The 23,635-nt window shown below is 36.9% G+C and overlaps 1 protein-coding gene across 1 annotated transcript; it reads left to right on the top strand.

Moving 5' to 3' along the window:
• The first annotated feature begins 437 nt into the window (after positions 1-437).
• On the top strand, positions 438-2,529 carry LOC107910333 (tubulin alpha-1 chain-like). Its single transcript, NM_001327034.1, is given in 3 exon segments — positions 438-530; positions 1,026-1,631; positions 1,728-2,529. Coding segments are annotated over 3 exon segments (1,356 nt in total). The 3' UTR covers positions 2,385-2,529.
• The last annotated feature ends 21,106 nt before the right edge of the window (positions 2,530-23,635 follow it).

A 23,635-nucleotide genomic window follows, 5' to 3' on the forward strand; every position in this document is an offset into this window, starting at 1 on the left:
TAAAGAAAAAAAAAAGCATTATTCATGCAGCCACCTATATGTTTTAACGATGGATGTTGATGAACCAAAATCCCAGCCACGTCCGCAATTTGAACAAATGAGGGGAGGAACCCTTTTTGTGGCTATAATCCCAAAATCAGAAAATCAAATTTAAGCGGGAATTATAATAACCATAACTAATTTTAATTGGCAGTTAGAGAATGCCAGGCTGGCAGTTCCTTAACTACCAATAACGACAACCAGCTTTTCGCTGGCATTATTAACCGCGGTTAACTAACCCTGGTTTCTCTACCCCAATGATTTTATCCTTCTTCTACAACCTCCCTCTCCCTATATAAACCCCCTCCCAATAACTTCGAATCCCATATCCACAGCGGCGTCTTGATACACGCCCCCTCTTACTTATATCATTCAATAATTTTCATCAACAAAGAAAAATGAGAGAGTGTATTTCGATTCACATTGGTCAGGCCGGAATTCAGGTCGGAAATGCTTGTTGGGAACTTTACTGTCTCGAGCATGGCATTCAGGTGATTTTTCGTTATTCTTGAATTATTAGATTCATTTCTCCTATTCTAGATTTCTTTTCTTCATTTTTTTTTTTGGTTTACTGTGAATTTGTTCGATTTTATCTTATTTGTTGTTTGCGGTTAATTAACATTCTTCTCTTCTAAATTGTAATTGAACTTATGAAGTTACCTGATATGAACCAATTTTAATATTAGATTAACGGTTTCCATTACGTTAGATAATTTAGGCGAGATTCGGTTTCTAATTTTTGATTATGTTTCGTTGCATTTCTGTTTGTCTTATTTGTTTATATCTTTTTACAGTTTGATTTTGTTCGATTATATTTGAATTAATTGCGGTGAATCGAAACGCTGTTGTTGTAAATTGTAAAATTATAATGGAACTTATTAAATCAACAGATTTGACCAATTGAAATGATTTCTGTTTGCAGCTGAATGATTTCTGTTTTGTTAGATCGTGATTTTTATTTCTGTTTTTGAAATGTATCTTTTCAGCCTGATGGCCAAATGCCTAGTGACAAGACTGTTGGTGGAGGAGACGATGCTTTCAACACCTTTTTCAGCGAAACCGGTGCCGGAAAACACGTCCCTCGAGCTATATTTGTTGATCTGGAGCCTACTGTTATCGATGAAGTGAGGACTGGAACATACCGCCAACTGTTCCACCCTGAGCAACTCATCAGTGGTAAAGAAGACGCTGCAAACAATTTTGCTCGTGGCCATTATACAATTGGAAAAGAGATTGTTGACCTCTGCTTGGATCGTATCCGAAAGCTTGCTGATAATTGTACTGGGCTCCAAGGGTTCTTGGTTTTCAGTGCTGTTGGAGGTGGTACTGGTTCAGGTCTTGGGTCTCTTCTCCTTGAGCGTCTCTCTGTTGACTATGGAAAAAAGTCGAAGCTTGGTTTCACTGTCTATCCTTCACCTCAGGTTTCTACATCTGTTGTAGAGCCTTACAACAGTGTGCTGTCCACACATTCACTCCTTGAGCACACTGATGTTTCTGTGCTTCTCGACAATGAAGCGATATATGACATCTGCAGGCGTTCCCTTGACATTGAAAGGCCCACTTATACCAATCTTAACCGCCTCGTCTCTCAGGTAATGATAAGAATTCTTGCAAAACTTCTAGTCTTTATGTTATAAATGTGAAGAAATTTGTTCATTAATCGTGCTGTTTGGCGTTAATGTTTTCAGGTTATATCATCTCTTACCGCCTCTTTGAGGTTTGATGGAGCCCTGAATGTGGATGTGACCGAGTTTCAGACAAACCTGGTCCCTTATCCCAGGATCCATTTTATGCTTTCCTCCTATGCTCCTGTTATTTCAGCTGCAAAAGCTTACCATGAGCAATTATCTGTGGCTGAGATCACCAACACTGCTTTTGAACCCTCTTCCATGATGGCCAAATGTGATCCACGCCACGGAAAGTACATGGCTTGCTGTCTCATGTACCGAGGTGATGTTGTGCCCAAAGATGTGAATGCAGCTGTGGCTACCATCAAGACCAAGCGCACAATCCAATTTGTCGATTGGTGCCCCACCGGATTTAAGTGTGGTATCAACTACCAGCCACCAACTGTTGTTCCGGGTGGAGACCTTGCCGAGGTTCAGAGGGCAGTATGCATGATCTCTAACTCTACCAGTGTTGCGGAAGTGTTTTCTCGCATTGACCACAAATTCGATCTCATGTATGCCAAACGTGCCTTCGTGCACTGGTATGTTGGTGAAGGCATGGAGGAAGGAGAGTTCTCAGAGGCTCGTGAGGACCTTGCTGCCCTGGAAAAAGATTATGAGGAAGTTGGAGCTGACTCTGCTGAAGGAGATGAAGAGGATGAGGGAGATGAGTACTGAGCGAAGGTCAGGGACGACTACACCTTTACGACTATGATGTTGCTTTGGATTTTCAATGTTTTTTTTTTTTTGGTTTTGGCAACTTTGGGTGATATTTCCAGTTCATGTTATTTTCAATAAACAAGTTTATCAAGGGTTTAACTATGCCAGGAACTCCATTGATTGAATGTGGAATGTTGATTTCCTGCTTGGGTATGGGATTCCAACTTTGATAAAAATGTATATGTATTTTATTTAAATAGTTTATATATATATATAAGGCTTTAGTAAAACATATTTTTAATTTAGTTATAAAACATATTAGTATAAAAATAATATTAATCTAGTTATATAATCAGTTAAACCAGCAGAGGGGTCTGTTGGGCATGAAATGTTTTTCGAATCCATGACTTCCCCAGTCAAAGTATATGCAAAGATTATATATATAATATATAGCAAGCAACCAATCGATATATCAAAATGTTGAAGAGCACAATCATTTCAGATTGAACTCCGAGAAACTTAGACACCCGAATCCGAAAGAAAGTTTATTGTTTGTGGACATTTTATTACAAAGCTGTCATGAGCTTTTGCCGCCTTCATTTCATAAAACTGACTTTAGTTTGAACCGCTAAGGCTCCGCTCGATTTCCATTCTCTTCTTCATCAGTAAGGCATACTTGAAAGCCATATTCTGGTCCCCCGCAGGCGCTGCGAGATTGGTACAAAAGGTTCTCCTACAACACCTTGTCCTAGAACAAAGATGAGATTGGCTTATTACCTTTTGTGTGGCAAGACCAACCATGAGCAGCCCTCAATGCACCTCCTGTGGAAACCATATCCGTCACTGTTGAAATAATGAAGTACAAGGTAATCAGCTAACTCAGATATTGGACTTATATGTCCTACGCATCTATGGTCTAAACCAAAATATAACAAAAGAAACTGATAAAGGTTCAGATTACAATATAAATTCATTTGTCAACCCAGAGTGAATGACAACATACCGGACCATCCCTTAGTATAAACATCACAACCAAAAATGGATGCAATCAACCCTAGAATGTGTTTGTTTTCCGTTGCTTTACCAGTAACAATAATTCGATTTGGGAAAGGCATTCCGATTCTTTCTGCGTGAGCATAAATAGCAAGAAGTTAGCCCTCAATCAATGCACAAATCTGCAAGCAAAAATCCATTGCTTTTCAACAAAGTGGCACGGTAAAAACTCTAAACCCATGTTGCTCTGACTTTTCAGTATTTTTGAAGCATCTGTGTTTAACACCGATGTCCGTTACATTTTCAGACATGGGTATCTGGGACACTCCAAATATAAGGAAAAACTTGGAGAAACCCATGGCGTACGCATGCTCATATCTAATACTTGCAAAATTCAAGTAACATAGGTAAAATGTCATCAGTATATAACTGTTGAAGTCAGCTCCCATGTAGCAGCAAAGGTGGCCATGCAAGGAACGTGCTTCAACAGCAAAATTGGTGCAGCAAGCTGAAGCTATCCATTTAGTTTCCTTAATTGAATGTTTTGTATTTAGTTAGGATCAAACTTAGTTGGTAGCTGCATTTTGATGTAATTAGGTGCTGAATGACAAGTTTAGGTAGAAGCTTTTTGTTTTTCAATCAAGTTTACCAAGTTACTAGGCAATTTAGTGGTGTTAGGTATGTTATTAGGTGATTACTTGTTTGTTTTACTTGTTGACTGATATATGTAATGGCTTAATGCCTTGTTGATTTGGTTAATGAAAGATATTAGCTCATTTTTCATTCTATCTTCTTCTCTCTTTTCTGTTTTTCACTTGCTAGTTTCATCTTTCTGTTTTCTGCTTCCGAGCTTGCTTCTTCACCAAGGCTCGAGGCTTACTACTCAAGCAAGACTAGAAACAGCTTGTTGCTGCCTCTTGCACCAACAATTGGTATCGAGAGCTCTTGTCTTAGTGGACCTGTTGCTTCAAAACAAGGAACTTGATGGCTTCTTCAGGATTTTCACCAGCAGCCCCACCAGTCTTCAATGGAGAAGGCTTTCACATATGGCTGGTCAAGATGAAGACTTACCTACAGGCCTTCGATCTGTGGGAAGTTGTCAACACAGATACTGAGCCAGCACCACTGAGGACTAATCCCACAGTAGCTCAGATTAGGCAACATGCTGATGAGAGGACCAAAAGGCACAAAGCCATGTCCTGCATCCAGAACTGTGTGTCAGATGTCATCTTCACCAGAATCATGGCCTGTGAGACTCCAAAACAGGCCTGGGATAAGCTTAAGGAGGAGTTTCAAGGCACTGAGAGAACAAGGCAACAGCAGCTGTTAAACTTGAGAAGGGATTTTGAGAATTTGAAGATGAAGGAAGAAGAAACAGTGAAGCAGTACTCAGATAGAATTATGGCAGTGGTTAACAGCATAAGGCTCCTAGGTGAGCACTTTGATGAGGCAAGAATTGTGGAGAAAGTCCTCTCCACTTTGCCTGAGAGATATGAGGCCAAGATATCCTCCCTAGAGGACTCAAGAGACCTTGCTAGCATCTCTTTGACTGAGTTAATCAACACCTTCTATGCTCAGGAACAAAGGAGAGCTAGCAGAGCTGAAGATCACCAAGAAGGTGCATTTCAAGCCAAGGCCAGAGAAACCTCGAGCACTAATGCTCAAAGAGGCAAAAAGCCTTGGAAAAACAGGCCTAAGCCTGATGCTGCAAGAAGCAATGACCAGCCCTGCAGACATTGCAAGAAGCCTGGCCATCCAGAAGACAAATGCTGGTTTAGGCCAGATGCAGTATGCCAACACTGCAAGAAGAAGGGCCATGTTGAAAGGGTCTGCAAAAACAGAAGTAAGCCAAGGCAGAATCAATTTCAGCAGTCAAAGGTTGAAGCTCGAGTAGCTGAGGACAGTAGTGACCAAGAAGAACATGTCTTTGCTGTTTCCTGTGTAGCTTCTGAGAAGAAATGCTCCAAAGGCTGGTTGCTGGACAGTGGTTGCACTAACCACATGTCACCAGATGCCTCCTTGTTTAAAACCTTGGACAGAAGTTATAAAACCAAGGTCAAGGTTGGAAATGGTCAGTTTATAAGGGCTGAAGGAAGAGGAGAAGTGCTGATATGTACTCCCACAGGCAACAAGATCATTCCAAATGTGCTGTTGGTACCACAGATTGACAGAAACCTTCTTAGCATAGCTCAACTGCTCGAGAAAGGTTATTCTGTTGTGTTCAAGGATAAATAATGCCACATTACTGATCCAAGTGGATCAAGCCTTATGACAGTCACAATGACTGATAAATGCTTTGAGGTTCACTGGGCAAATGACTCAAACTCAGCATACACAGCCTTTGTTGAAGACTCCAAGCTTTGGCATCAAAGGCTTGGACATGCCAACTTCAGATCAATGGCTCGATTGGCCAAAGAGGGCTTGGCAGAGAACTTCATCAGCTCAGTGGAGCATGATGATGTGTGTGAAGTTTGCCAAATGGGGAAACAGGCAAGACTGCCATTTCCTACAAATTCAGCTTGGAGAGCTACTGAAAGACTGCAGCTGGTGCACTCTGATGTATGTGGCCCGATGAGGACTGAATCACTCAGCAAAAATAGGTATTTCATCCTCTTTATTGATGATCTTACAAGGTTTTGCTGGATTTTCTTTTTAAAACACAAGTCTGAGGTAGCTCAAGTGTTTGTGAAGTTTAAAAATGCTGTAGAAACAGAAACAGGTTGCAAGCTGAAATCGATAAGGACTGACAATGGCACTGAGTACACTTCAGCTCAGTTTCAAGCCATTTGCAATGATGCTGGTATCAAACATCAGCTTACAAATGTCTACACACCTCAGCAGAATGGGGTAGCTGAAAGAAAGAATAGAAGTCTGATGGATATGGCCAGATGTCTCCTGTTTGAAAAGAAACTGCCCAAGACCATGTGGGCTGAGGCAGTAAACAATGCTGTTTACCTTCAGAACAGGCTTCCTACCAAAGCTCTTGCATCCGAGACACCCTTCGAGGCTTGGTTCAGTTTCAAGCCTTCCCTGGCACATCTGAAGGTGTTTGGTTGCCTGTGTTATGCACAAATACCAGCAGCAAAGAGAGACAAACTCTCTAAAATGGCTCAACCAGGTGTTCTAGTAGGCTACAGCTCAGTCAAGAAGGGCTACAGGATTTTGGATCCCTTGACAAACAAAGTCCAGGTGAGCAGAGATGTCATCTTTAATGAAAAACCAGCTGGAATTGGGAGAAAAATGAGCCAGAAGCAGTTTCAGAAGACCTAGTGCCTAATCAAGCTGAACTTGAGCAGCTAGGACCTGAAATGGATGTTGATGATGTGCCTGTGAGAGGCACAAGGCCCCTAGAAGATATTTATGAAAGGGCACAGGTTGCAATAGCAGAACCTAGCAGTTTTGAAGAGGCTGAGGCAGATGAAGGTTGGAAACAAGCTATGGTTGATGAAATCAACATGATTGTAAAGAATCAGACATGGGAATTGGTTGAAAAGCCTGCAAACAGAAAGACTATCGGTGTAAAATGGGTCTATCGAGTGAAGCACAATGCGGATGGAAGTTTAAACAAGTTAAAGGCCAGACTAGTTGTAAAGGGCTTCAGTCAAAGGTATGGTCTGGACTACATGGAAACATTTGCTCCAGTAGCCAGACTCGATACAATCAGATTGCTGATTGCAGTTGCTGCTCAGAACCAGTGGACAATCCACCAAATGGATGTCAAGTCTGCATTCCTCAATGGATTCCTAGAAGAGGAGATATACATCGAGCAACCCCCAGGTTTTATAGTGCCTGGTAAGGAACATTTGGTGTATAGGCTAAGAAAGGCCTTGTATGGCCTAAAACAGGCCCCTCGAGCCTGGTATGCTCGAATTGACTCATATTTGGTCAGTTTGGGATTTGAAAGGAGTGCTAGTGAGCCAACACTCTATGTTAAGAGGAATGGAGCTGAAACACAGCTTATTGTATCACTATATGTTGATGATCTTCTAGTGACTGGAGGAGACAAGTTTATGATGGCTGATTTCAAAGCAAGAATGAAGGAAATGTTTGAGATGTCAGACCTAGGATTGATGACATATTTCCTAGGAATGGAAGTCAATCAAGTAGAAGGAGGAATCTTCTTGAAACAAAAGACATTTGCCTTGAAAGTGCTGGTTAAATTCTCAATGGAGAATTGTAAACCAGTGAGCACACCAATGGCTATTGGCATAAAGCTATCGAGCCAGGAGGAACATGAATCTGTCTGTGAAACAGATTACAGAAGCCTTGTTGGGTGTTTATTGTATTTAACAGCAACAAGACCTGACATTCTGTTTGCTGTGAGCATGCTATCAAGGTTCATGCACTGCTGTAACCAGCAACATTACAAGGCTGGAAAAAGGGTGCTAAGATACATCAAAGGTACCTTAAACCATGGAATACAGTTTAGAAAGGCTGGAGAGTTGAAACTGATTGGCTACACTGATAGCGATTGGGCTGGTTCAAAGGATGACATGAAGAGCACTTCTGGCTATACTTTTACACTTGGCTCAGCTATGATTTGTTGGAGCTCAAGAAAACAAACAATGGTGGCTCAATCGACAGCAGAAGCAGAGTATGTAGCAGCTGCCAATGCTGTTAATCAAGCTATGTGGCTGAGAAAAATTTTGAGCGACTTGAATCTACAGCAGAATGAAGCAACTGTGATACATTGTGACAACAAGTCAGCAGTTGCTATTGCTAAAAATCCTGTCTTCCATGGCAGGACAAAACATTTCAACATCAAACTCCATGTGATAAGAGAAATGGAACAAGCTCGAGAGATCGAGCTAATCCATTGCAGTTCTGAAAATCAGATTGCTGATATCTTCACAAAGCCTCTTGGTGTATCAAGATTTCTAAGCCTGAAGAGGGAGCTAGGAGTCTGCTGCATAGAAGCTGAGGAGGAGTGTTGAAGTCAGCTCCCATGTAGCAGCAAAGGTGGCCATGCAAGGAACGTGCTTCAACAGCAAAATTGGTGCAGCAAGCTGAAGCTATCCATTTAGTTTCCTTAATTGAATGTTTTGTATTTAGTTAGGATCAAACTTAGTTGGTAGCTGCATTTTGATGTAATTAGGTGCTGAATGACAAGTTTAGGTAGAAGCTTTTTGTTTTTCAATCAAGTTTACCAAGTTACTAGGCAATTTAGTGGTGTTAGGTATGTTATTAGGTGATTACTTGTTTGTTTTACTTGTTGACTGATATATGTAATGGCTTAATGCCTTGTTGATTTGGTTAATGAAAGATATCAGCTCATTTTTCATTCAATCTTCTTCTCTCTTTTCTGTTTTTCACTTGCTAGTTTCATCTTTCTGTTTTCTGCTTCCGAGCTTGCTTCTTCACCAAGGCTCGAGGCTTACTACTCAAGCAAGACTAGAAACAGCTTGTTGCTGCCTCTTGCACCAACAATAACATCACATCTATTTTATGTATGATTAACCCAGAAAGTTTATCAAACTTTTCCTCTTCTTTTACATTCTAGCCATCCAGTGTTCAAAAGTGAATTTTTTCAATACAAGTAGCGATATTAGCCAACTGAATGTGCAAAAAAGGCTTTTAGATGATTATTCAAGGCTTGGGAAACAAGCAAACTTAAACAAATTGAAAGATTGATTGACACTTAAGTTATTACTACATCGAATTTCTTGATTGTTATATGTTCATACGAATTACAATATTTAATTGGCTGAAGTGCATGCTAATAAATGATCATCATGTATTAGTAGCAAAACAACTATGCAAATAAACGAACTATTCAACAGGTGATCTCCTCACTAACATGGAAAAAGAAAAGGCTCAAAACCCACCAGGCACAGGAGGAAGAAATTCATCTTCCTTCCTTATAAAAGAAACCGATCTTCCCATCTATTACAGGAAATTGGAATGAGAAATAAAGAACAAATAACTTTGACATCAAGAAATGTCAGTAGGAGGACATATGTTAAGAATTGGCTTACATGCAGTTAAGGTTTTTTTTTCTTTTTTTTTTGTAGTTGCAGCACGATAGCATGCTGTCTTTTGTTGTTTTTGTTACTTAGTTACATTTGAATTAAGTTAGTAAGATGTTTGTCGTGATTAGATGCTGATTGACTTGATTAAATCAGCTTAGCTATGTGTACAAGTTTAGTTTTATGAATTTCAAGATGCATCAGTAGTGTTAGGTAAGTATGAGGTGATAGTTTGCTTTTCACTCAAGCTAATTGCTTGTTTATATGTAAGCTTCAATTGACATATATTGATGATGAACTTTTCAACCATTTTTCATCTTTATTTTGGTCATAAAGCAAGCACTTGTTCTTCTTTTGTTATTCAAAAACACCAACAATTGGTATCAAGAGCTTGTTTCTTAGAGGGCCATCTTTTCTTTTCTATTCTCAAGTCAATATGACTTCATCTAGTTTCTCTTCAACTCTACCACCAGTGTTCAATGGTGAAAGCTACCACATTTGGGTAGTAAAAATGAAGACATACCTACAAGCATTTTACTTACGGGAGGTAGTGAATGCTGATCTTGAACTACCCCACGGTAGCTCATATCAGACAACACTTTGATGATAGAACCAAGAGATACAAGGCAATGTCTTGCCTTCAAAACAGTGCGTCAAACTTGATTTTTACAAGGATTATGACTTCTGATACTCCAAAGCAGGCTTGGGACAAACTTAAAGAGGAGTTTCAAGGCACTGAGAAAACAAGATAGCAACAACTTATCAATTTGAGAAGGGACTTTGAACACTTGAAGATGAAGGAGACTGAAATGGATAAGCAATACTCAAACAGGATCATGACTGTTGTGAACAATATAAGACTACTTGGGGACCAATTCAGTGAAAGCAGAATAGTGGAAAAGGTTATTGCAACCTTACCTAAAAGATATGAAGCCAAGATATCTTTCTTGGAAGACTCGAGAGATTTGTTAACAATCTATTTGACTGAGCTAATTAATGTTCTCTATGCTCAGGAAAAAAGAAGAGCCAATAGACAGAATGAGCATCATGAAGGTACATTTCAAGCCAAAAGCAAAGGAAGTTCGAGCTTCTCTAGTTACAAATGGAAGAAGAGTTGAACTAACAACAAAGAGAAGTCTAAAAGAACAAAAAATATCCATCATGCTCTCATTGTAAAAGAAACTACTCATTTAGAAGCATATTGTTGGTTCAGGCCTAATGTGCAATGCAAAGCTTGTAAGCAGTTAGGCCATGTTGAAAAATTTTGCAAAAACAAAAGCCAAAAAAAGTAACAAAAACCACAACAACTGATTACTCAAGCTAAAATAGCTGAAGAAAGCCATGCTCATAAGGAGCAAGTGTTTACAGTTTCTTGTTATGCAATCAGGAGAAAGAACATAAAATGGTGGTGCTTAATAGTGGTTGTACCAACCACATGACTCTTGATGCTAGTATCTTCAAGTGGATTGACAGCAACTTCAACTCCAAAGTGAATGTTGGAAATGGACAGTACATCAAAGTAGAAGGACAAGGAAAAGTACTGATTGACACTCCTTCAGGTACTAAACTTGTCTCAAATGTTCTTTTAGCACCTGAAATAGATAGAAATCTGCTAAGTATTATTCAGTTACTTGAGAAAAGGTATTCGATTGTGTTTAAGATCAAAGAATGCTTGATTTGTGATCCAAGTGGATGTAAACTTATGTCTGTTAGTCCAAATCTCCAGTGAGGAAAATCTCGAACACACGAATGAAACTCAAACAGAAAAAGAAGAAATAGGACAAGCCTCCAAGGCATGTATCAAGCCATTCTTTAAGGTTATATTCGCCCCCACCTATCTTTGGTGTGCAAATGAGTTCCAAGAAAATTAACCTCGAGGATGCAATGAAGCCAAGAAAGAATAGAAGTCTGATGGATATGGCCAGATGTCTCCTGTTTGAAAAGAAACTGCCCAAGACCATGTGGGCTGAGGCAGTAAACAATGCTGTTTACCTTCAGAACAGGCTTCCTACCAAAGCTCTTGCATCCGAGACACCCTTCGAGGCTTGGTTCAGTTTCAAGCCTTCCCTGGCACATCTGAAGGTGTTTGGTTGCCTGTGTTATGCACAAATACCAGCAGCAAAGAGAGACAAACTCTCTAAAATGGCTCAACCAGGTGTTCTAGTAGGCTACAGCTCAGTCAAGAAGGGCTACAGGATTTTGGATCCCTTGACAAACAAAGTCCAGGTGAGCAGAGATGTCATCTTTAATGAAAAACCAGCTGGAATTGGGAGAAAAATGAGCCAGAAGCAGTTTCAGAAGACCTAGTGCCTAATCAAGCTGAACTTGAGCAGCTAGGACCTGAAATGGATGTTGATGATGTGCCTGTGAGAGGCACAAGGCCCCTAGAAGATATTTATGAAAGGGCACAGGTTGCAATAGCAGAACCTAGCAGTTTTGAAGAGGCTGAGGCAGATGAAGGTTGGAAACAAGCTATGGTTGATGAAATCAACATGATTGTAAAGAATCAGACATGGGAATTGGTTGAAAAGCCTGCAAACAGAAAGACTATCGGTGTAAAATGGGTCTATCGAGTGAAGCACAATGCGGATGGAAGTTTAAACAAGTTAAAGGCCAGACTAGTTGTAAAGGGCTTCAGTCAAAGGTATGGTCTGGACTACATGGAAACATTTGCTCCAGTAGCCAGACTCGATACAATCAGATTGCTGATTGCAGTTGCTGCTCAGAACCAGTGGACAATCCACCAAATGGATGTCAAGTCTGCATTCCTCAATGGATTCCTAGAAGAGGAGATATACATCGAGCAACCCCCAGGTTTTATAGTGCCTGGTAAGGAACATTTGGTGTATAGGCTAAGAAAGGCCTTGTATGGCCTAAAACAGGCCCCTCGAGCCTGGTATGCTCGAATTGACTCATATTTGGTCAGTTTGGGATTTGAAAGGAGTGCTAGTGAGCCAACACTCTATGTTAAGAGGAATGGAGCTGAAACACAGCTTATTGTATCACTATATGTTGATGATCTTCTAGTGACTGGAGGAGACAAGTTTATGATGGCTGATTTCAAAGCAAGAATGAAGGAAATGTTTGAGATGTCAGACCTAGGATTGATGACATATTTCCTAGGAATGGAAGTCAATCAAGTAGAAGGAGGAATCTTCTTGAAACAAAAGACATTTGCCTTGAAAGTGCTGGTTAAATTCTCAATGGAGAATTGTAAACCAGTGAGCACACCAATGGCTATTGGCATAAAGCTATCGAGCCAGGAGGAACATGAATCTGTCTGTGAAACAGATTACAGAAGCCTTGTTGGGTGTTTATTGTATTTAACAGCAACAAGACCTGACATTCTGTTTGCTGTGAGCATGCTATCAAGGTTCATGCACTGCTGTAACCAGCAACATTACAAGGCTGGAAAAAGGGTGCTAAGATACATCAAAGGTACCTTAAACCATGGAATACAGTTTAGAAAGGCTGGAGAGTTGAAACTGATTGGCTACACTGATAGCGATTGGGCTGGTTCAAAGGATGACATGAAGAGCACTTCTGGCTATACTTTTACACTTGGCTCAGCTATGATTTGTTGGAGCTCAAGAAAACAAACAATGGTGGCTCAATCGACAGCAGAAGCAGAGTATGTAGCAGCTGCCAATGCTGTTAATCAAGCTATGTGGCTGAGAAAAATTTTGAGCGACTTGAATCTACAGCAGAATGAAGCAACTGTGATACATTGTGACAACAAGTCAGCAGTTGCTATTGCTAAAAATCCTGTCTTCCATGGCAGGACAAAACATTTCAACATCAAACTCCATGTGATAAGAGAAATGGAACAAGCTCGAGAGATCGAGCTAATCCATTGCAGTTCTGAAAATCAGATTGCTGATATCTTCACAAAGCCTCTTGGTGTATCAAGATTTCTAAGCCTGAAGAGGGAGCTAGGAGTCTGCTGCATAGAAGCTGAGGAGGAGTGTTGAAGTCAGCTCCCATGTAGCAGCAAAGGTGGCCATGCAAGGAACGTGCTTCAACAGCAAAATTGGTGCAGCAAGCTGAAGCTATCCATTTAGTTTCCTTAATTGAATGTTTTGTATTTAGTTAGGATCAAACTTAGTTGGTAGCTGCATTTTGATGTAATTAGGTGCTGAATGACAAGTTTAGGTAGAAGCTTTTTGTTTTTCAATCAAGTTTACCAAGTTACTAGGCAATTTAGTGGTGTTAGGTATGTTATTAGGTGATTACTTGTTTGTTTTACTTGTTGACTGATATATGTAATGGCTTAATGCCTTGTTGATTTGGTTAATGAAAGATATCAGCTCATTTTTCATTCAATCTTCTTCTCTCTTTTCTGTTTTTCACTTGCTAGTTTCATCTTTCTGTTTTCTGCTTCCGAGCTTGCTTCTTCACCAAGGCTCGAGGCTTACTACTCAAGCAAGACTAGAAACAGCTTGTTGCTGCCTCTTGCACCAACAATAACATCACATCTATTTTATGTATGATTAACCCAGAAAGTTTATCAAACTTTTCCTCTTCTTTTACATTCTAGCCATCCAGTGTTCAAAAGTGAATTTTTTCAATACAAGTAGCGATATTAGCCAACTGAATGTGCAAAAAAGGCTTTTAGATGATTATTCAAGGCTTGGGAAACAAGCAAACTTAAACAAATTGAAAGATTGATTGACACTTAAGTTATTACTACATCGAATTTCTTGATTGTTATATGTTCATACGAATTACAATATTTAATTGGCTGAAGTGCATGCTAATAAATGATCATCATGTATTAGTAGCAAAACAACTATGCAAATAAACGAACTATTCAACAGGTGATCTCCTCACTAACATGGAAAAAGAAAAGGCTCAAAACCCACCAGGCACAGGAGGAAGAAATTCATCTTCCTTCCTTATAAAAGAAACCGATCTTCCCATCTATTACAGGAAATTGGAATGAGAAATAAAGAACAAATAACTTTGACATCAAGAAATGTCAGTAGGAGGACATATGTTAAGAATTGGCTTACATGCAGTTAAGGTTTTTTTTTCTTTTTTTTTGTAGTTGCAGCACGATAGCATGCTGTCTTTGTTGTTTTTGTTACTTAGTTACATTTGAATTAAGTTAGTAAGATGTTTGTCGTGATTAGATGCTGATTGACTTGATTAAATCAGCTTAGCTATGTGTACAAGTTTAGTTTTATGAATTTCAAGATGCATCAGTAGTGTTAGGTAAGTATGAGGTGATAGTTTGCTTTTCACTCAAGCTAATTGCTTGTTTATATGTAAGCTTCAATTGACATATATTGATGATGAACTTTTCAACCATTTTTCATCTTTATTTTGGTCATAAAGCAAGCACTTGTTCTTCTTTTGTTATTCAAAAACACCAACAATTGGTATCAAGAGCTTGTTTCTTAGAGGGCCATCTTTTCTTTTCTATTCTCAAGTCAATATGACTTCATCTAGTTTCTCTTCAACTCTACCACCAGTGTTCAATGGTGAAAGCTACCACATTTGGGTAGTAAAAATGAAGACATACCTACAAGCATTTTACTTACGGGAGGTAGTGAATGCTGATCTTGAACTACCCCACGGTAGCTCATATCAGACAACACTTTGATGATAGAACCAAGAGATACAAGGCAATGTCTTGCCTTCAAACAGTGCGTCAAACTTGATTTTTACAAGGATTATGACTTCTGATACTCCAAAGCAGGCTTGGGACAAACTTAAAGAGGAGTTTCAAGGCACTGAGAAAACAAGATAGCAACAACTTATCAATTTGAGAAGGGACTTTGAACACTTGAAGATGAAGGAGACTGAAATGGATAAGCAATACTCAAACAGGATCATGACTGTTGTGAACAATATAAGACTACTTGGGGACCAATTCAGTGAAAGCAGAATAGTGGAAAAGGTTATTGCAACCTTACCTAAAAGATATGAAGCCAAGATATCTTTCTTGGAAGACTCGAGAGATTTGTTAACAATCTATTTGACTGAGCTAATTAATGTTCTCTATGCTCAGGAAAAAAGAAGAGCCAATAGACAGAATGAGCATCATGAAGGTACATTTCAAGCCAAAAGCAAAGGAAGTTCGAGCTTCTCTAGTTACAAATGGAAGAAGAGTTGAACTAACAACAAAGAGAAGTCTAAAAGAACAAAAAATATCCATCATGCTCTCATTGTAAAAGAAACTACTCATTTAGAAGCATATTGTTGGTTCAGGCCTAATGTGCAATGCAAAGCTTGTAAGCAGTTAGGCCATGTTGAAAAATTTTGCAAAAACAAAAGCCAAAAAAAGTAACAAAAACCACAACAACTGATTACTCAAGCTAAAATAGCTGAAGAAAGCCATGCTCATAAGGAGCAAGTGTTTACAGTTTCTTGTTATGCAATCAGGAGAAAGAACATAAAATGGTGGTGCTTAATAGTGGTTGTACCAACCACATGACTCTTGATGCTAGTATCTTCAAGTGGATTGACAGCAACTTCAACTCCAAAGTGAATGTTGGAAATGGACAGTACATCAAAGTAGAAGGACAAGGAAAAGTACTGATTGACACTCCTTCAGGTACTAAACTTGTCTCAAATGTTCTTTTAGCACCTGAAATAGATAGAAATCTGCTAAGTATTATTCAGTTACTTGAGAAAAGGTATTCGATTGTGTTTAAGATCAAAGAATGCTTGATTTGTGATCCAAGTGGATGTAAACTTATGTCTGTTAGTCCAAATCTCCAGTGAGGAAAATCTCGAACACACGAATGAAACTCAAACAGAAAAAGAAGAAATAGGACAAGCCTCCAAGGCATGTATCAAGCCATTCTTTAAGGTTATATTCGCCCCCACCTATCTTTGGTGTGCAAATGAGTTCCAAGAAAATTAACCTCGAGGATGCAATGAAGCCAATGGCTATTTGCATTTTGCATTGACAAGAATAGTCCACTACGCATTGAGCAATGTATAACAAGAAACTTAATTTCTACAAAGGATTTCTGCAGTAATACTTTATAGAATAATAAAATAATATTAGAAAATGAAAGAAGGAAAGAAAGAATATTAGAATTTGTTAGTGTGTTTTCCAAATGAAATCTCATTCCTATTTATAGGAATTTTCATGTCTCTTCATAGAGACATCTTTCAATAGGTGTCTTTTTGAATAATAATGTCTTTAAAAATAAACACATAATTATTCATTTAATATTATAACTATTTAAATAATATTATTTAAACAGTTATAATTTTTTTTCAAAAAATTAAATAACATAACTTGTGATTAATTGCATCCATTCATTTATAGTTATTGGAACACTATAAATATTTGAAAATGTTTCAACAATCTCCCCCCATCTTCAAAATATTTAGATTTTGATATTATTGGAAATCAGTTTGCGTAAATGAATGTATCTTATGATTGAGCCTTCAATTAGAGAAAACATGTTAAAGTTAATCGAAATTGCATGGTAGACTAAACTTTGAACCAACTATTCTTTTTGAATAACCGAACACATCTCACATAATGATTTCAACATCGATCAATGCATAGTATCTAGGGACACTATTATGGCCATGTGTCTATGTCCTATTTTTATGAGTGCTGTCAAAGCCAAGCCCTTGAGCTCCTAGAAGCGGCCACACTTCCACTTACATAGGTAGATCCCATCAAGAGTGTTCTCGTAATTATAACACTCTAACATATTTATGTTATGGGTCCATTAAGAGTACATTACTTATCCTTCCCTTTTCATTACAGGTACCTAACACTTTAATCTTAGGATGGATTTGTTTATAGTGCTAACAGTCACATACCAATAATGTACCTTGTCTCATTGAAATCAAGACTTGACGTTATACCAAGTATTGAGTCGAGTTTACGTCATGATTGACTCTAATTAATGGGTTTGAGTCCTATCCCTTTTGAGGTCTTTTTTACTGCATCTCTAGCAAGACTTTTTGTCAAAGGATTTGCCAAATTTTCACTTGACCTCACATAATTAATAGTGATCACTCCATCAGAGATTAATTGTTGGACATAACTATGTCTTAATCCAATGTGTCTAGACTTTCCATTATATACTTGGCTATATGCCTTTTCTAGAGTAGCCTCACTATCATAACGGATAGAAATAGGTGAAATTGGCTTAGGCCATAAAGGTACATCATAAATCAAATTTCTTAACCATTCTGTTTCTTTAGATGCAATGGCTAATGCAATAAATTCTATCGCCATGGTGGAATCAGTAATACATGTTTGTTTCTTGGAACCCCAAGAAATGGCTCCTCCACCAAGAATGAAGATCCATCCACTAGTAAATGCATGATCTTCCAAACTTGTAATCCAACTAGCATCTGAATACCCTTCTAAAACTGAAGGATATTCATTATAACACAATCCACAGTTAATAGTTTTCTTTAAGTACCTAAGTACTCTATTCAAAGCTTGTCAATGCAAACTACTTGGATTACTTGTGTACCTACTCAATTTCCCAACAGCATATGCAATATCTGGTCTTGTACAAGTCATTATGTACATAAGACAACCAATTAGACTTGCATATTTCAATTGATCAATTTTCCTACCAGCATTAGATACTAATTTTATTTGAGGATCCATGGGTGTAGATGCTAGTGTACAATTGAAAATATCAAACTTTTTAAGCACCTTTTTAACGTAATGTGATTGTGATAAAGCTATAGTGCTTTCATCTCGGGTTATTTTAATCCTAAGAATAACATATGCTACACCCATATCCTTCATAGCAAAGTTGTTTGACAAGAATTTCTTTTTGTTTTCTATTTGTTCCAAATCCGTGCCAAAAATGAGCATGTCATCTACATATAAGCAAATTATGACACCTTTTCATTTTTCAAATTTACTATATATGCACTTATTAGATTCATTTATTTTATAGCCATTAGCTAAAATAATCTTGTCAAACTTTTGGTGCCATTGTTTTGGTGCTTGTTTAAGTCTATATAAAGATTTAACAAGCTTACATACCTTATGCTCCTGTCCTGGAACAACAAATCCTTCCGGTTGTTCCATGTACACTTCCTCTTCCAATTCACCATTTAAAAATGCAGTTTTAACATCCATTTGGTGAACAACCAAATTATATATAGAGGTAAGTGATATTAAGAGTCTGATTGTAGCAATTCTTGCTATTGGAGCATATGTATCAAAGTAACCAATACATTGTTTTTGTCTAAAACCTTTGGCTACCAACCTTGCTTTAAATTTATCAATGGTTCCATTAACCTTCATTTTCTTTTTGAAGATCCATTTACAACCTATTGGTTTGGAACCTGATGGAAGATCAATTAAGATCCAAGTTTGATTTCCCATTATTGAATCCATCTCATCATTTATTACTTCTTTCCAAAAAGCAGAGTCTTAAGATTTTATTGCCTCTTCAAATGTAATATGATCAGATTTAGTATTATAACAATAAGGTATCTTATTGCATATACTTTCACCTTTTTCTTCTACAAAAAACATAATGAAATTTGATTCAAAATCTTTGACCTTTTTAATTCTTTTACTTCTTCTTAATTCTTGACAAGATTCATCATTATTATCAATTTGTTCCAATGGAATCTCATTCACATTTGAAGAATGAATTAATTGTTGTGGCTGTAATTGTCTTGAAATAGAATTAAATCTATTTTCATCAAAAGTAGCATCTCTTGATTCAATAACAATATTAATTGAAATTGAATCATTTGGTTCAATTACCATTAACCTATATGCCTTGATATTACGTGCATATCCTATAAATATGCATTCAATTCCTCTTTCACCTAACTTTTTACGTTTAGGTGTTGGAACTTTGACAACAGCTCTACAACCCCAAACCTTCAAATAATTAAGGTTTGGTTTCCTTTTCTTCCATTGTTCATAGGGGGTTATTTTAGTTTCCTTATTAGGAACTCTATGCAATATATGACAAGTTGTTAGAACAGCTTCTCCCCAAAAACCTTGTCAAATACCTGAATATGATAACATTGAATTTACCATTTCAATCAAGACTCTATTTTTCCTTTCAGCTACACCATTTTGTTGTGGTGTGTAAGGGGCTGAAACTTGATGGACAATTCCAGTAGATTCAAAATAACTTGGATTATAGTATTCTCCACCTCTATCCGATCTTAAGCACTTGATAAATGATTCACACTGAAGTTCAAATTTAGATTTATAAACTTTAAATTTATCAAGTGCTTCATCTTTTGAATGCAATAAATATACATAACAATATCTAGAACAATCATCAATAAAAGTAACAAAATATTTCTTTCCATCTAATGTAGGAGTATTATACATGTCACATAAATCACTATTGTATAAAATCAAGTAATTTTGTTTTCTTTTTAACCTGAGGGAAAGGGTTTCTTGTAATTTTAGTCAACATACATGTATTGCATTTTTTAATATTATTATTAAAAATAGGAATTAAATCTAACTTATACATGTCATTCAATTTTCTGTAATTCAAATGACCTAATCAATAATGCCATAAACAAAAAGATTCAACCATGTAAGCAGAAATAGTATTTTTATTCTTATTAATAATATTGAGTTTGAACATACTCTCATACATATAACATTTTCCTACAAAAATTCCTCCCTTAGACAAAATAAACTTATCTACCTCAAAAACAAGTTTGAAACCAAACTTATTCAATAGACTTCCAGACACTAAATTCTTTCTAACTTCTGGTACATAATATACATCATTTACGGTTAAAACCTTTCCAGAAGTGAATTGTAGTTCAACAGACCCTTTGCCTTTGATTGCTATGGTGGAAGAATTTCCCATGTACAAGACATTGTCATTTTCACATTGTGTGAACTTTGTCAACATGCTTTTGTCTTTGCACACATGTTTGGTTGCTCCGGTATCAATCTACCATGTATTATTATCTTGTGCCATATTAATTTCAAATATCATTGCAATGAATTTTTCGTTATTATCAGTCTTAGAAGATGATTTCTTCTCTAAAAAATGACATTCATTCTTGAAATGTCCCGGTTTACCACAATGATAGCATCAGCCTTTTTGTTTCTTTTTGAACTTAGGTGCTTTATCAGTCTGTTTGAACTTTCTCTTGAATGGTTTAGTAGTTTGTACTTCCTCCGTAACATGCACTTTGGCATTTTCAGAATTTAGGTTTTGATCTTGCTTTCGGTATTCTTCTTCAATACGAAGATGATTTGCCAAAGCCTCAAGAGATATTTCCTCTTTCTTATGTTTTAGACTTCTTTTAAAGTCTTTCCAAGATTGAGGAAGTTTGTCTATTATGGAGGATACAACAATCATTGCATCCAATTTCATATCATATTGCTTGAATTGATTCAGTATCTTTTCAATATCACGGAATTGTTCCATAAAAGAATGAACATCAACCATTTGATATTTATTGAAATGACTGACAAGAAATTTCTTACTTGTAACATCTTCGGTCATGTATCTTGTCTCCAATTTGTCCCATAATTCTTTAGCGGTGACCTCGTTTTGGTAGGTGTCGAACAAACCATTAGATAAACCATTCAATATGTGGCCCATCACATGTAATCAGCATTGTCCCATTTTTGTCTTTCTCGGGTTGCAGCAACAGATTCATTTTCATTCTCTTCAGTTCTTAGAGTATCCAAAACATAAGCAATCTTTAAAGTTGATAATAAGGAGTGCATCTTTTTCTGCCATCGTCAAAAATTGCCACCATCAAACTGATCAAGTTTGACAAAGTTGGAAGCCAACTCCTTTAATGTTCCACTTTCATGTTTTGAGGTAGTCATCATGAAATGTAACTTTAAAATTATTAGTCCAAATCTCCGATGACGAAAATCTCGACCACACGAACGGAACTTGAACAGAAAAAGAAGAAATAGGACAAGGTTCCAAGGCGTGTATCAAGCCCCTATCTTTAAGGTTATATTCACCCCCACCTATCTTTGGTGTGCAAATGAGTTCCAAGCAAATTAACCTCGAGGATGCAATGAAGCCAATGACTATTTGCGTTTTGCACTGATGAGAATAGTCCACTACACACTGAGCAATGTAGAACAAGAAACTCAATTTCTACAAAGGATTTCTGCAATAATACTTTATAAAATAATCTAATAATATTAAAAAATGAAAGAAGGAAAGAAAAAATATTAGAATTTTTTGGTGTATTTTCCAAATGAAATCTCATTCTTATTTATAGGAATTTTCATGTCTCTTCATAAGGATATCTATCAATAGGTGTCTTTCTGAATAATAATGTCTTTAAAAATAAACACATAATTATTCATTTAATATTATAACTATTTAAATAATATTATTTAAATAGTTATAATTCTTTTTCAAAAAATTAAATAACATAACTTTTGATTAATTGCACCCATTCATTTATAGTTATTGGAACACTATAAATATTTGAAAATGTTCTAACAATGTCAGTGGCCATGACTAATAGGAGCTTTGTTGTTGACTGGAATAAAGCAACTGCTAGTGCTTATACAACTACATTGGATAAGTTTGAATGGTAGCATAAAAGGATGAGTCATGTCAATTATAGATCCTTACTCCAGTTATCCAAGGAGGATTTGGTTGAAAATTTTACAAAAATGGTTGAGAAACATGTGTTTGTGAAGTGTGCCAATTGGGAAAGCAAGCTAGGCTCCCATTCCCAACAAACAAGGCCTAGAGGGCCTCTGAAAAACTGCAGTTAGTTCACACTGAGGTGTGTGGTCCTCTGATGACTCAATCTTTGAATGCCAGTAGGTATTTCATCCTTTTCATTAATGATTATTCCATGTTTTATTGTGTTTATTTCCTTAAGATGAAATCAGTGGTTGTGACACCCCAAACTCGATCGAGGCGAACCGGTCTGAATTCGAAGTGTTACATTAGCCACCTAAGTGGCTCTCCGGCTAACAACCACCCAAGACACACCCTGACCTTATAACATCTCAAACTTATCTAAATATTAGTTATCTATTAATGCGAAAGCAAATTATGAGCCAATTTTAAACTTTTCCTAGGTAATTTAACATTAGGGAAATTTCATCATTTTACCACCTATCGTAAAACTAATCCAATTTTATATTTAAATATTTACCAACCTTCTTTTAGTCAAAATTTTGCAATCCAAAAAATTTCAGCTTAAATTGAGTTCATTTGCTATGTCTAATTCTAGTTTTACTATTATGGACTAAATTATAACAAATACAATCTATCAGAATCTACTCCAAATTAAAAATTAAATGTGTTTCTAACAAATTTTACCCATTACGAGACTAATCCTAAAATTTTACCAAGTTTCCTTATCATATAGGGCTCTAATTAGACTAATCAATTTCCAGCACTAAATAGTAACTTTAACAAATTAAAATACCAATTTAAAAAGACAAATTTAAACCCCCAAAAACCCACACGGCCGTGTCCCCTAGCCCGTGTGTCATTAAATGCCCGTGTTCGTGTCATGAAAAACTTTTTGGTAGATCACACACGGTCGTGTGGAAATTTCACATGCTTGTGTACAACCCCTCACACTCTCGTGTGGACAGGCACACACCCGTGTGAAAACCACTGCACCTATTTTTGCGAAAAACTCGATTTAAAAATTGATTTTGCATATTTTAATGACCAATTAAACCCGATTTAACTACGATTAATTAACATATATATACACATAACTTCAATTGAATTTATTAACATCAATTAAGCCTCAATTAAATAGAATTAAGCAATTAATTTCATGCACATCAAATACCGAATAAATCAAACAAGTAGTGTACCTTAGTTGTTAGTAAACCACTCCATGGGAAGGTTCATTTAAACAATTGTTAGTATAAATTTCATGCTTCACACACCGTGTTATTAATCACCTTGTTATCAAGCAACAATACACCCTAAATCAATCAATAATTAAACTCAAACATGCCTCAAAATTATTATAAAATCATTCAAAATAAATGTCCAAAGTCCATTTCCAACCAAAAATCAAACTAATTCCCGGGAGTTCCACAATGCCCGACTATAGTCTCTAAAATGCATAATAAAGTCTCTACCAAGCCTAAATATCTTAGAACTCTCTTGGTCGGCTCCTTAGCTCCTCAATCCCTACGAATATCTACACGAATATGAGGGTGTGAGCTTTACAAAGCTTAGTGAATGTTAATAAAAACAACAAGTAAATTAACATCTATTTCATGCTTAATTCACAACTAATCATTCACTAATTGTCAGTTAAAAATAATTAACCATGTCAATTTAATTTCTATAAGCATTTTTAACCAAAAATCAATCATTCATGGCTTTCAATCATCAATTGATATAG

Source organism: Gossypium hirsutum, chromosome D02 (assembly GCF_007990345.1).
Source record: "Gossypium hirsutum isolate 1008001.06 chromosome D02, Gossypium_hirsutum_v2.1, whole genome shotgun sequence".
In the NCBI taxonomy this organism is placed as follows: Eukaryota; Viridiplantae; Streptophyta; class Magnoliopsida; order Malvales; family Malvaceae; genus Gossypium; species Gossypium hirsutum.